The 14,849-nt window shown below is 56.7% G+C and overlaps 3 protein-coding genes across 3 annotated transcripts in view; 1 reads left to right on the top strand and 2 right to left on the bottom strand.

Annotated features, from left to right (window-relative positions):
- Window positions 1-106: 106 nt before the first annotated feature.
- ASPZODRAFT_20841 (hypothetical protein) lies at window positions 107-783 on the top strand (the record flags this gene model as incomplete). The annotated part of the gene is made up of 2 exons (XM_022727685.1): window positions 107-216; window positions 282-783. The coding sequence occupies 2 exons, from the start codon at window positions 107-109 to the stop codon at window positions 781-783; spliced, it is 612 nt and encodes a 203-aa protein (XP_022576542.1).
- A 159-nt stretch (window positions 784-942) lies between these two features.
- ASPZODRAFT_162394 (hypothetical protein) lies at window positions 943-2,772 on the bottom strand (the record flags this gene model as incomplete). The annotated part of the gene is made up of 3 exons (XM_022726576.1): window positions 943-1,531; window positions 1,597-2,537; window positions 2,608-2,772. 3 exons carry the CDS (start codon window positions 2,770-2,772, stop codon window positions 943-945), a joined length of 1,695 nt encoding a protein of 564 aa, XP_022576541.1.
- A 391-nt stretch (window positions 2,773-3,163) lies between these two features.
- ASPZODRAFT_20839 (hypothetical protein) overlaps window positions 3,164-14,849 on the bottom strand; it is a gene marked incomplete at both ends in the record, with an annotated part of 32,231 nt that continues 20,545 nt past the window's right edge. The window contains 6 exons of the mRNA XM_022727684.1: window positions 3,164-3,862; window positions 3,921-4,347; window positions 4,407-4,786; window positions 4,855-4,895; window positions 6,778-10,153; window positions 10,206-14,804. Coding sequence (XP_022576540.1) covers window positions 3,164-3,862; window positions 3,921-4,347; window positions 4,407-4,786; window positions 4,855-4,895; window positions 6,778-10,153; window positions 10,206-14,804 — 9,522 coding nt within the window. The remainder of the gene's footprint in view (window positions 3,863-3,920; window positions 4,348-4,406; window positions 4,787-4,854; window positions 4,896-6,777; window positions 10,154-10,205; window positions 14,805-14,849) is intronic.

Raw genomic sequence — 14,849 nt, 5'->3', positions numbered from 1 at the left:
CTAAACCCTAAACCCTAAACCCTAAACCCTAAACCCTAAACCCTAAACCCTAAACCCTAAACCCTAAACCCTAAACCCTAAACCCTAAACCCTAAGAGTAATCACCATGGCCAACTCGACCTATTCGTCAAACTTTGGGGGGACATGCCTGGCGTATGATCTTATTGATTCAAAACTGGCCATCCCAGCGGGTGCAAGGTTTGACTGGAGGCAAAAGTGCGTATTTCCTTTCCAACATTGATTGAACAGCAGCAGGCGACAAATGACTAAATATGAGGCAGATTTGTGGATTCAAACGACCAAATGATTCAGTACAACGAAAATGCAGTGCCATATTTCTACCCAAATCTCCCATCCCCGCCGCGACCAGGGCCAACTCTCCCTGTTGAGGACTATACTGGCACTTACTGGCAGGATGGCTATGGTCAGCTGGATATCTACCTGGGCACTGACAATAAGCTGCGCGCGAACCGAACCCATTGTACCACTGACTGCTCTCTTACCTTTGAGAACGTCACTGGTGACTACTTCATTGCCAAGGTTCATGTAGTTGGCGCCGAGACCGTTGTTCCAGCCGAGTTTTCGCTTTCCTCGGACGGGAAGCCAAAGTCTGTCGGTATAGGGTGGGAACCAAGGATGGGCAAGGATCGCAAGATCTGGATGCGGAAGGTCGATGATGATCGTGGACCTGGCCCGGATCCGGCCATTTCCCAAGAGGCCCAAATCCCTCCCTACCAGACATCCCAGCTGCCAGAGTTTCTGACGAGCCATCTGTTTATGTAGGCTTTTACCTTATATTATCTAATATAAGGCCAGTAGATCTCAAGGTCGTTAATAGATATACTATATTCTTAATAGAAGTATATCAATCAAGTATAAATAATCTAGAATTTTATTAAAAATATTCTAGTACCTTTTCCCAAGCTGATCAACTGTTCACCTCTACAGGGACGAATAACCTTGGCTATACACAACACTTGCGGCTTCCAGCGCACCGTTGATCCGCTGCAAAATCTCCTCAGCCTCCTCCAGGCCCACAGAGAAACGGATAATGGTCTCGCTTATTCCGCTGGAAGACGCCTGCTTCTTCCCTGCTTGCCCCGTCATCTGCATATAGGGCGACGCGATGCAGACATCTGCACCAAACGATAGCCCCTTGTAGACGTGTAAATGGTCAAAGAAGACCGCCGAGGTTGCGACGTCTGCGAACTCCATCGTGAAGACGCCCCCATACCCTGGACGAGGCCCCTCTGGCCAGGCAGGACGCATCTGACGCTCGTAGTACGGACGCGATGTGCACACGGACGGGTAGAAAATGCGCATCAGCGGGCTCGCGGGATCCATGACGAGCGGCAGGAGCTGGGAGACAAGGTACTGCGTGGTCTCATTGATTCGAGCCATGCGGGTGAGAAAGTCCCGGCTATTTGATTCCAGCCGGATCGCATCTTCGACAAAGAGGCCGTTCTCGTACGTGGCAGACAGTTGTCTTTGAAGAGCGGCGTAGTGCCTCGAATTTGGATTCAAAATAGCACTGCATGCGTGAAGAAGAAGAGCATCAGTTCCTCGTGTCTGTCGGTTCTTGGGGGTTGGACAAACCTTCCTGCCATAACATCGGCATATCCGCTGAAGTACTTGGACAGCGACGAGACGACAACATCCGCCACTCCTAAAAGGTCAACGTTGGCGAAGCTGGCGACGCTATCGTCTACCACTACAAGAATGTTATGTTGATCCGCCAGCCGGCGTAAACACTGCAAATCAACTGTTTGCAGGATTGGGTTGCTGGGGCATTCACACCAGATTGCTTGTACCGCGCGAACATCCTCAGATCCCTGCTCCAGCTGGGCGGCAAGACGGTCCAAGTCAGCCTGCGTTCCGAGGTTATAGGACCTCAATCCCGGGCCTTTCGTTTGCAAGATCCTCATGGTGGGTTCATATACAAGACCAGCATTCACGGACTCCCCGTTCCGCCAGTCCAGGATGGACTGATGCACATGGTAGATGGCCGCCATTCCCGAGGCATATAGGAAGACGTCGGAGGCAGCGACCTGATGAGCAACCTGGGGCTGAGCTGCCCGGTGCTGGAAATAGCCAGCAATTCTGAAACAGAGCTCCTCATACACTGGATGGGAGTCGGCAGGGGTGCTCTGTATGGTGGTGGGAGGAGCAGTCATCGCGTGAAGCCGAGGTGCAGAGCCGTACTGGAGGCATTGCTGTGCTAACCGCGATGACATCCCTGGCCCAGCGCGCTGCCAAAACAAACGAGCATCCTGTCTCGCCGCACTGGGGTAGAGGACAGCGTAAAGGGTTGTCCCAGACGGGCGAGCGTGGTGATCACGGCACAACGAAGAGGTACTGAAGTCCACCCGGTACACCTGGATTGAATGGGCGAGGATTGGCTGGTCCTTGGCCTGCGAGAGAAGAAGGATATAGTGCTTGCAGGAGAAGGCGGCGCGGGCACCAGAGAACAGCAGAAGGGAAGAATGGGTGCATTCTTTATTGTCATGATGGACCTTGGCGAGAATCTCCGAACTGAGCTTAACCGACACATCATCACCAGCATCAGCCTGACAGATCAACGGGCTCGGGGGAGTGCTACGGCCTTACCAGACGAATATCAGGGTGCACCACAGACCTTGAATAGCCGTGGTTCATCTGTGCCTTTCCCTGCCCAAAATCCACCATGTCGGCCCATGTTGGGATGTGAACCAGGAGACTGTTTGCACGACCAGGATACGGCTCTCCCAGCCGGAGTTCCTGCAGAACGGTCATCCTGGATGAGGCTGAGGTGTTCTTGCTCAGTCCTGTTGACGGCGAACGAAAGCTGGACGCCAACCACCTCCATGAAAGATGGTCTCCCATATGAAGACGAGCTGGCATCTATCCAGACCCTCGCATACGAGCCCCTTGCAGCTAGATCTCATATCTAGTCTACAGATCACCGATTGATCGACAGTACAATGGATCGAAGAAACCGGATTCCAGGAACTTGACTGTTACACTGCACAGGAACAAAGAAATGGTACAGGAATAGTTACTCTGAAGCAATCCACGGCTTATGGAGAATCCTTGAATGGGAGGGATACATCAATTTTTAATCTAATAAAGGACCCTAGGGTGAAAGAAGAATTACATGCAATATGCAGATCCCCTTGTAGTAATTTCACGTCTTCTGTTCAGTTGCAGGAGGCAGAGAAACATCGCCGTCGCTAGGCTGCTCCTGCTCGTCTCCCACGCCCTTGTTACCAGGGACTTGCTTCCACTGCATGGAGGCCGACCCAAGGAGCGATAGAGCGCACAGAGCGATACCGACGTAAAACGTCTCCGTGATTGCCTTGCTGTAGGCCCCCAGGACCGACGGCAACAGCTCTGACGGCACGCGATGCCGGAGCAGCGTCGCGCCATCTTCCACAAGAGACACGTCCACGGACGGGGCGCTGCGACGTAGATTGGCCACCAGCTGGTTGTGGAAAACCGTCTGCCCGATCGTCAGAGCAACCGAGCTGGACAGCATCTGCAGAAAGCAGAGCGTCGCAATGGCCATGACGACGTCGCCCGGGGCGCAAATCACAGACGGGACGACCATTGCGTTCTGGGCTCCGAGCCCGATGCCGATGCCCAGCACCACCTGGTATCCCAGGATGTTCGCCAGGGGGGACGACGGATGCAGTGAGCTCAGCAAGCCGGCTCCCGCGACGGCCATCAGCGAGGACACGATCAGGAAGGGGGTGTAGTAACGGACGACGGTGACCAGGAGCCCCCCGGCTAGAGATGCAATAACCATTCCCAGCTGGGTAGGCAGGATTGCGAGGCCAGATTTGGCAGCGGAATACCCCTTGATGGCTTGCAACCAAAGCGGCAGCTATATGAAGGTTTAGGGTTGGTTATCACAGAATACAGCCAGGGAAAAGAACACTTACATAGTACACAAAGATGAACAACCCCCCACAGTTACCAACAAGGTAGGCAATAAGACCCAGCATGTTTCGATCCCTAACCAGGCGAGGGGGGATTGTCCCGTTACCCTGGACGCGGAGCTGAACGCCGGAAAACACCACGAGCAAGGCAGCCGACAGGATGAAGAGCATGATGATCCGCCAATTGTCCCAGGCATACTGTGAACCTCCCCATTCCAGGGCCAGCAGAAGCGTCAGGATCCCTGGAATAAAGAACGCTGAGCCCAGAAGATCCATGGACTGAAGCTTTTCTTTCCAGCCGAGATGCCCGCACGAGGGCTGGTTATGAGGTAGACAGAAAATAATCCCCAGGATTGTGATCACTCCAAGGGGCGGGTTGAGATAGAAACACCATCGCCATGAGACATGATCCGTCAGCAAACCGCCAATCCTGTTGTTCACACGATATCAGCTCGAAATCTTAGGGTTAGGGTTTAAAGCAAAACTCACAATGGTCCTGATACACTGACTATTCCATGAACACACCCTAGAAACCCCAGATAGATTGGCCGTTTTCGCATAGGAACCGTGTTGGTAACAATCACAATCGCGCCGGCGTTGATGCTGCCAGCGCCGAATCCCGAGATGCTCCGGCCCGCGATCAGGGTGCTGGAGCTGGGAGAGGCACCGCAGACAAGCGATCCTATCTCGAATATAGTCACCCCTATGAGGAACACCCATTTGGCAGGATACATCGTGTACAGCTTTCCCCAGGCTATCTGGGTTGCCGTGAACACGAAAAGATACGAACTTCCGTACCATCCCACATCGTTCAGAGAATGGAATTGATTTGTGATCCGAGGGATGGCTGTAGCGAGCACTGTTTCGTCCTGTGGGATGGGTGACAATACATCAGCATAATGGCTCTTTATTGAGCAAGAGAAGAGGGGCCTCTTACCAGGGAGACGCAGAACAGTGAGAGGCAAAGACTGATTGTCACTAGTATTGATTGTCGGAATGATGGGTAAATGGACTCGTCTTCCATAGCCGGTGAATGTAGACTGCAATTCCTCGCAATCGACCATGGGGGGTGAAAGGGCAAGGTTTTGTCACGACAATGTCGTACAAGTCCAATGGGATTAAGGTAGGGCTTGCTATGAAAGATCTTGTGGAATAGTCAAGGTGGACCGTAGATTATCATACATGCGATGAAGCCCTGCGGGTCATAATAGACTGATCACATTTCCCATGCGAGGGCGTATGCAAGGGATGCGGCAACGGGAGCTTCCCGCGGTAGATAAGTTTGATCAGGTTGTCTTATGGATATTCTGTGATAGTAATATTGTTCTATTCAATTTAGATTAACCATCTTCTATCTTAATTTCCTCCTCTTTTACTCCTTATCTGTAAAGAAAATAATGACACAACAAGTCTAATCCTGACAAGGGCTTAAAAGGGCGGCCACATCGCGGACCGGGCCGTAGTTACTTGCACAGGCGGGACTAACCCTAAGACTGACTAGTAGATAAAGCAACTAGGTTAGGGTTAGGGTTTGGCTGCGTTAGAACCAAAGGCGACATTTAGGGAGGCTGTCCCCCTGAGACATTATTATCTGTGACTTTTGCATATCAACCCTGGCCAGTAGTATAGCCTTTAGAGGGCTGTTTTGTTCTCTTGGTGGACAGAGACAGACAGATTAAGGACAAATTTTAGATTAAAGTCTCTTATATAAGACTGGTTAGCACTGTGGAATACTTGGCCTTCTTATCTCCTGCCCAGTTCCGGCACGGAGCAAGATTCTTCTCAACCTAGAGGGCAATACAGGTGTTATTCAGATCCCGGTCGGACTTTGCTAATACAGAAAGCCCTGTACATGCGTAGATTGCACCAGGTGGGTCAGGCCAGTTGATTGAGGCACATCCTTACATACGATCAGCCCTTACATAGCCAATAAATCTGACAAAAGGTCTCAGCGACAGGGCTCCAGATTCTGGCTGTGATGCAGTTGAAAGGCCTGTAAGAAATAGATACCACAGCTAATGAACATACATGTATACTTGGAAATGGCAATTTCAGCTTCTCTATTGACTTGTATAATGAATCTAAAAATTATTTAGTCTTTATATCATCTTTTGATCTTTTTCATATATATATGATTATTAACTACACTATAGCCTTGTAGCAGTTTAAATAAACTATTGTGCAGGGCTGTTATATGGGGTATATACAGTACTTTATCCAGGGTTCCATTGCCTAAAAATATATATCTAAATATATGTTGGACGCGAGACGGTTGTTGTGGCATTAGTGGCAGGATTCAGGCCGATGTAGGCCCTCATCACGTGACTTATCTAGCTAATAGGTGACTAAGCAGGCACGTGGCTCTAGTAGCCGAGTGAGGTGTGCCTTGGGCTACAACAATATATATATTCAAACACCCCCCTTCACCAGACTTTGATCATATTTTTTATATTTAAATACCACCAGAGCCTGATTCTCAAAGAGAAACAGCCTAATACCTCTATTATATAGTCTTAATAATAGTATGAACCTGCTGCGGTATCTTAGGGTTAGGGTTAGGGTTTATATCCATAGTAGCTGTGGAAATCACTGGCCTTACCTTTTGCTGCAACAGTAAATAGTATATAGACATGGTTATTTTACACCTATTTGGCTCTCGCTACTAGCTGCTATACCTGAGCTTGGAACATCATTCTGTAGGCTAGAATGGTGGTAACTTTACACATGGAATAAATATATATATATCCTACAATCCTATAGAACAAGTACGACTTTAGTATTCCTCATAATATAAATTGACCGAAGAAAAAATAACATGATAACCCGAAACCAACTCAGTTCATAGTCTCAATGTGCAAACATAACTCCTTGAGCATCGCATCGAGGGTCTCTTGGCTGTGAAGCTTGGAGTTCGCCGACAGCGATATCTCCCATGAGTCTTGCACCGGCTTGGCCAAGAGGAAGATGAAATCACTGTTCACGGACCGGTTGCGCTGCTCATATGCTGCCAGTGTGCTGCTCATGCCCTGGATTTCAGTGCCTTGGTCATGCTCCAGGTTGTCCAGGTTCTGGAACTGAACCACCAGCTCGGGGGTTTGCGCGTCCGCGGGCCAGTCAGTACAGTGAGCGGCGATCTCGCTGAGCTGGCTGGTTTCAAAGAGCAGGCTCTGGATGTGCTGGTTGTGAACTGTGGCCAGCTGCTCCTCCAGGGACTGTTCTGCCTCGATCCTCACACGGACGGGGATGGTGTTGACACAGGGCCCGGCCACGTTCTGGAGGCCGATTGGCAACGATGACCGGCCGGAGACGACACTCCCAAAGACCACATCGCGGATATTTGTCGTGTGCGCCAGCATGCGGGCGCAGAGAGTCGTGAAGAGCGTTGCCGACGTGAATCCCGGCAGATCGCGCGGCGCCGGCACGGTGGTCTTGGATTGCACCAGCCGGCCAACGAGCTGGTCGGGCTGACAGCAGATATCGGCCACGGACAGGTGTCTGGTCTGGGTGATGGAGGAGCCCTGTAAGAGGGAGCGCCAGTAGGGGTACGCGGCTTGTCGCTGGGTCTGCACATGGTGGATATAGCCCGCAAACTTCGGGGCCCGGGGCGGTGGCTGGCCACGGTAGAAGGCCGCAAAGACAGAGAACATGACGGGCAAGCTGAAGCCGTCGTACTGGGCATGCGATAGCCGGATGGTCAATCGCGCGCGGCCGTCGGCGGCGGAGACGACGAAGAACCTCGTGAAGGGGCGGCCCAGGCTCAGCGAGACTTGGAGATCATCGCTGTAGGCTTCCTCGCATGCGGCGGCCAGATCGCCCTCGGTGTGATGCACGGCGATGTCGGGCTCCACGTTGGCGAGGACGACTTGCAGTCGACGGCCCTGGCCGTCGACAATGAACACCGTGCGAAGCATGTCGAGATGGTGCCACAGGTCCAGACAGCTGCGACGGACGCGCGCAACGTCCACCCCCTGGGGAAGATCCATGTAGATGTACTCGACCTCGCCCCGATGGGCGCTGACCGCCGCAGACACGTAGACGTTCTGGAGGTCCGTCGTGGGATAGACGTCGGCGATGTGCTCCGGGGGCCATTGCACGAGGGGAGCGATGCCGGCAGCCAGGGAGAAGGGATGGGGGTCCTCGTACGCGGCCTGGGCCTCACGCAGGAGGAGAGCCAGATCGCAGAGACGGGGTTTGCGGAAGATATCCGCCGCCGTCAGCGCCAGCCCGTCCTCGCTGGCCCGCTGGCCGAGGCGGATTGCTGCAATCGAATCGCCGCCGATGCGGAAGAAGCTGTCGTCGGCGGCGATGGCGCTGGCATCGAGCCCCAGCACCGCCGCCCACAGCTGCTGGAGCCGCTGCTCCATGGCGGTGGCTGGGGGCCGCCGCTGCCCCCGGGAGGGCTGCATCTCGGCCAGTTCACTCAAGGTATAGCAGGCTCCGGCGCGGGCCAGGCGGCCTCGGTCTGTCTTGCCCGTAGTCGTCATGGGAATCTCCGCGACGGGGATGTACATATTAGGGATCATGTAGGGGGGCAGCATGTCCGCCAGATACCCATCCAGCCCGCTGGTGTAGCGTGCCAACGCCTCTCGGATGCGGTCTACAGGGCCCGTGGCCATTTCCCCGAGGCCCAGATAGAGAACCAGAATCTTGCTGCTGCCGCCGCGCGGCGTGACAACCCCGGCGACGACGGTGAGATCTTCCGTCGCCGGCGAGACGTGCGCGATCCCCTCACGGACGTGGTGCTCGACCTCTCCCAGCTCCACGCGCTGGCCGCGGATCTTGACTTGCGAGTCTTTGCGTCCCATGTAGACGAGCGCCCCGTCGTGCGTATAGCGGACCAGGTCGCCGGTGCGGTACAGCCGGCCGCCACGGCCTGGGCAGCTGGCATATCCCGCCCGCAGCCAGCGAGGAGCGTCCACAAAGCTTTCGGCGGTGCGCTCCGGCAGCCCCAGGTATCCCAGGCCGACCAGGGGCCCTTCCAGCCACAGCTCTCCGATCGCACCCACCGGGACCAGCTGGTCCGGGTTGTCCGGGTCTACGATCCAAGTGACGCAGACAGAGCCCGCGCCGAGAGTCGGTTCGTACACGGTGTCCAGCGGGATCCGATTGATGGTGACGCAGGCTGGACACTCGGAGGGTCCGTACGTGTTGATGATCTCGTCGGCGTGAGGCGCCCACCGCACGATGTCGGCCTGCGAGAGCGGCTCTCCGATGAGGGCCAGGGTATTCAGATGCGGCACCGCCGCCGGGTTCAGCAGACGAGCGACGCTGGGCGTCAGAGTGACACAGTTGGCCCTCAGCCGGGCCATGGCATCTTCAACGCCCTGTCGGCGCTGGGAGTCGGACGGAATGCAGAGACAGCCGCCGGCGACCAGCGTGCGCAGCAGGTTGGACCAGGCCACATCCCACGCATAGGACACAAAGTCAAAGACGCGCACATGGGGCCCAAACGACAGGGCCTCCTGCTGCTGCACCAGGGCACTGCTGACGTTGGCATGCGTGACGATGGCGCCCTTGGGGGTTCCCGTGCTGCCAGAGGTGAACGTCACGTAGAGTCGGTGCGACGGATCAACCACAGGCAGCGCTGCCGTTTCGCCGGAGCCCTGCAGCTCGGCGAGCAATTGCTGGCCGACAGCAACGACGTTCAGGTTGACGCCCAGCCGGCTGGCCCTTTCGTTGTTCAGTTCCGAGCAGAGAATCACCCGAGGTTGTGTCTGCGTTGCGATGGCACGCAATCGCTCCTCGGGCAGGCTCGCGTCCAGGCATACCGAAGCACCTCCGGCCTTCATGACCGCCAGCATGGCCACAGGCATCCACATGGACTTTTCAAAGCACAGAGGGACCACTGTGTCCGAAGAGACCCCTAGAGATAGCAGATGACGGGCCAGACATGTGGATAGGTCGTCGAGCTGCCCGTAGGTCAACTCGCCGTCCCAGGCACAGATGGCGTCGGCATCCCGCTGCTCCCGGACCTTGCTGTCGATCAGGCTGTGGACGGGAACGTTGATGGTGCGCGGCACAGAGGCGTTCCAGATCCAGATGGTCTGCTGGTCATGGTCGGTCGAGAGCTTCACCTGGGAGACCGTCTTGGAGGGAGCGAGGATGATTTCCCGCACGGCCTGCAGCAGGGAGTCAACAATGCCGGCGGCCTGCTGCTCCGAAAGCACGCCCGGGGAGTAGCTGAATGTAATCGCTGTTTGCTGTTCTCCAAGGCCAATGTTCATCATGATGTCGTACTGCAATCACTGTGTTAGCGCGAGGGCATGAAGCAATGGTAGAAACACGTACCTCGGTTGGATCACGGCCATCCTGCTCCTCCAGACAGAGACCGGCTTCTTCATCCTTGCTCCTCTTCTGCAGATCCATGGCTTGGACCGAGATGACGCTGTTGAACAGCGCTTCCGCCGGCCCGTCTGACGAGTGGGCGATCTGCGCCAGAGAGCAATGCTGGTGCTGGAGACTGTCCAGGTAGTCCGCCTGGTTTTGCCTCATTATATCCAGCAGACTGCAGCCCTCGTCGAGCCGGACGCGGCTCACCAGCATGTTGATCAAGGGCCCGATGATCTTGTCGGCCTCGTCAACCGCGACGTCGCGGCCGGAGAGCAGATAGCCAAAGCACACGGTCTCCGAGCCCACAAAGCTGCGGAGGATCAACGCCCATGCGAGCTGGAAAACGTTGGACGCCGTCAGCTCGTTTGTCTTGAGAAAGCGTTGCAGCTTGAGGTTTGTTTCCGGGTCCAGCATCCGATGCATTGACCCGCTCGCATTCTTCTGCCCATCTGCCATTGTCGGGAAGATGCAGGCAGGGACACCGTCGAGATACCGCCGCCAGTAGTCAATGCCCACCGCCGCGGGGATCGACTGGATGTGCCGGATGTAGTCTCCATACAAGGGGCCCGGTGCATCCGGCAGGGTGTCATTGTATGCCGCTTGAAGGTCTCGCTTGAGTAGGGCGGTCGACATGGCATCTGTGATGGCATGGTTCATCTCGAGGTCACAAAAGACCTCCCCGGAGGGCATCTGGGCCACAGCAAGGGTGTGAAGCTGGTGGTGGTGCCGCTGCGCCTGCTCCCAGTATCTCTCCAGAGCGGCGACGGGATCCTCATCGACCATCACACATATCTCGGCCTCGCTGGCTTTGAGTACGAGCTGGTCTTTGAAGCTGTGAGGCGACAGGCCATCGATGAACCTGGTCCGAAGCACCGGATGCCGGGCAACGACCTGCCTCCAAGCATGAGCCAGTCGGCCAGGATCTAGAGGCAATGTCGGCTCGCAGGACCGGGCCTGCCAGCGAATGCGCGTCCAATACACAGCCGGGTTCTTCGCCTGGCTCAGCAGCATGCCCTGCTGAATGGGCGAGCATGGATAGATGTCCTCGACCTCTCCATGGCAGATGCCGAGCTGCGGAAGAGTCGAGTGCAGCAGAGTCTGCAGGGCGGGCTCTGTGAGGCGCAACAGCGGGAAGTCGCAGCGTGTATAGCTTGGGGGATGCTGGACCAATACTTTGGACGCAGCTTCGAGAGACTGCTTGCACTGGGCCACCCATTCCTCCATCCTATCCAGATGTCTTGTGTGCCGATGGAACACAAAGCTCAGCTCCAGACAGCCCCGAGTCACCGCTGCAGAGACTTCAATCAGCGAAAACCGCTGCACTGCCTCATCCACATCCGGCTTCCTGCCCGGGGGCAACGCAGCGGGCTGCAGCAGGGAACCGTCTCGTTCAAGCTGCTGGTACAGCCCCAGGTAGTTGAAGGTGATCTCGGGCAGGCCATGGGCCCCAAAGGCCTCCTTTCCTTCGGCGTTCAGGTAGCGGGATGCAAAGTATGGGCGGCCGTTTCCCGGGACTTGACGACGAGCATCCTTTGTCTGGCGAATGGCATCGACGAGCGTATCATCCGGCCCGATGGAGGCCACAGTGGGAAGCAAGGTGGTGAACCAGCCAACCGTCCGTGACAGGTCGATGGTGGCATCCCATGGCTCACGGCCGTGTCCCTCACTAAAGACCGTAGGAGACGCCCGATCGCGAAACACCCGCGTGAAGGAGTAGAGCAGGGCGCCCTGCTGGATCTCCACGGGCTGGGTATCAAGGGCTCTGTTGGCGGGCCCCAAAAGCATCTCCGTGACCTCCTTGCTCATCGTGAAGCTGCGGTGGATGGCGTTGCCAAACGTGTTGGTGGCCGCATCCACCCCCCAGTACTCTTGCTGCGGCGGCGGGATATCCACGGGCATCGCCGCCGCGGGAGTGAGGTGGTCGCGGGCATGGGCAGCCTGGAGTTGACACCAGGCCTGGAAGGGCATCGGCGGCATGGGTGAAGAGGTCTTTGCAGTCAACAGGTCCTCCAGGTCCCCAAGGATGATCCTCCACGACACTAAATCCACCACGAGATGATGCGCCACCAGGTACAGATATTGCTCGCCGCTGCCACGGATCTGCAGCACATCTGCCGAGAAGAGCGGCCCGGCGGCCAGATTGAAGGATACCTGGCTCGCATCCAGCACCGGCAAGGCATCTTCCAGAGACGAGGCGTCGTGTTGGCGGAATCGGTAGACGCCCGGGGCACAGGGAACGATCTGCTGCGTCCAATGTCCGCTGTCGTCCGTGACAAAGCGTGCTCTCAGCATGGGATGGTGGGCAAGCACCCGATCCAGGGCGCGTTGCACATCTGCTGGCTGGACCGGCCGGACGATGCGCAGGAAGAAGCTCTGGTTGAAGTGGTTGGTCTTGCCGCGCACCACCTCGATGAACATTTGCTGCACAGGCGCCAGGTCGAATGCTTCATCTTCACGAGTCTCCCAGACGACTGTTGGCCGTCTCTGCACCGCTGTCGCACTCGCGGCCAGACGGGCAATGGTCTTCAGCTTGAAGATATCCGGGACTGTGACGCGGAACCCTGCGGAGCGCAGCTTTCCCGACAGCTGCATCGCCGAGATCGAGTCGCCTCCGAGGGCAAAGAAACTGTCGCGGACCCCGATGCATTCCTGACTGATGTTGAGGCTCTCTGCCCACAGCTGCTGCAGGAGCCTCTCAACCTCGGTCTCGGGGGCCAGCTGCTTGCCTCCCTGCGGGGGCTGCATTCGTGCCAGCTGGTCCATCGTCAGGGATGATCCGAATGTACGCAGCTGGTTGCGGTCGACCTTGCCTGTCAGGGTCGTTGGGATCTTGAAAACAGGGAGATACATGCTCGGGACCATGTACTGCGGGATCTGGGCGGAAAGAGCATCGGTGAGGCCCTGGGTCAGCGGTTGTAGGGCTGCATGGATGTTCTCCAGAGGGGAGTCGATGCTCTCTCCGACAGCGACATAGGCGACGAGAATGGCGTTGCTGGTGCCCTGCGGCTTGATCACATCGGCAACGATCCCAGTGGTCTCGCGCAGGTTGGCCTGGAGGTGATGTTCCACTTCTTGCAGCTCGACACGCTGCCCACGGACCTTGACCTGGCTATCCTTGCGTCCGACGAAGATGAGACTGCCATCAGAGCTGTAGCGGACGAGATCGCCGGTTCGGTATAGGCGGCCTCGACGGCCAGGAACGCCAGGGGCGCCGCGCAGGAGCCACGCCGGGTCGTCCACGAAGCTCGCGGCTGTCCTTTCAGGCTGGTCAAGGTAGCCCAGCCCAACCAGGGGCCCTTCGAGCCACAGCTCCCCCACGGTGCCCAGGGGCGCCAGGCTGGCTGCATCCGAGACGGCGACGATCCAGGTGTTGATCCCGAGCCCACGCCCGATCCTGCCCACGTCGCGGCCTGCCGACTGTTGAGGAACCGGGTCCATGACGCCGGCAACCGTACACTCGGCGGGACCGTACGCAACACGGAGCTGCACCCGGGGGGTCCAGACGGCAATGTCGTGCTGGGAGATGGCCTCGCCGCCCAGGATCAGCGTTGTGAGCGTCTTGCATTGGTCCGGGTCCACGGTGCGCGCCATGGACGGGGTGAATTGGGCATGCGTCACTTGCATCGCCGTCATGGCTTCGACAAGGCCATCGCGCCGCATGGCTTCGGACGGAATGCACAGACACGCCCCCGCGGCCAGCGTGTGCAGCATGTTCGACCAGGCAACGTCAAAGGCGTACGAGACAAAGTCAAAGACACGAGATTCCGGCCTGAGCGAGAGGAGGCCTGTCTGGTGCACGATGGCACTCGCAAAGTTGGCATGGCTGATGACTGCCCCCTTTGGCGTGCCGGTGCTGCCCGAGGTGAAGACAGTATAGAGATGGCTGGAGGGCGAGACGGTTGGCAGGCACAGCGACCTGGGGGGTGGGAGCTGTGAAAGGAAGGCCTCGTCAATGGCTACCACGGGGAGGTGAGGGGATAGCTGCTGGGCAGTCTTGAGATTTGCAGTGCTTGTAAGAAGCAGATCCGGCTGGATGAGCTGCACAATACCTTGCAGGCGCTTCTCCGGCTGGGTCATATCCATGGCCACAGATGCGCCGCCAGCCTTCATCACCGCCAGGGCAGCGACAGGCATCCACATGGACTTGTCAAAGCACAAAGGCACGGACTTCTCTGGTCTGACTCGTATATCCACCAGATATCGCGCCAGTCGCGTCGACAGGCGGTCCAGCTGTTGGTATGTGAGCTCTCCATCCCAGGCATGGATTGCCAGACAGTCGGGCCTCTCGGATGCCCGCCGTGCAATCATCTCATGAACACATTCATTCACCGTCTCGGGAACTGTCCGATTCCACGTCCAGAGAGCCTGCAGATCCTGCTTGCTGATCACCTCTACTGCACGGAGTGTTTGATCAGGGAGGCGGATGACATCGGCGACAACCTGGCAGAACAGCTCTGCCAGACCGTGGGCGCCTTGCTCGGACATTGTCGCGGCTGTGTAGTCGAATGCAATCTCCGTCTCGTCGGTATTGCTGGAGATGGCAACGGCAATGTCGTACTTTGAAGTCAGTTAACCCTGGAAAACATCAACAACACGACAGCA

Source organism: Penicilliopsis zonata (genome assembly GCF_001890105.1).
Source record: "Penicilliopsis zonata CBS 506.65 unplaced genomic scaffold ASPZOscaffold_45, whole genome shotgun sequence".
Taxonomy (NCBI): domain Eukaryota; kingdom Fungi; phylum Ascomycota; class Eurotiomycetes; order Eurotiales; family Aspergillaceae; genus Penicilliopsis; species Penicilliopsis zonata.
Note: the sequence above shows the minus strand (reverse complement) of the source record. Positions and strands in the feature narration are given on the sequence as shown.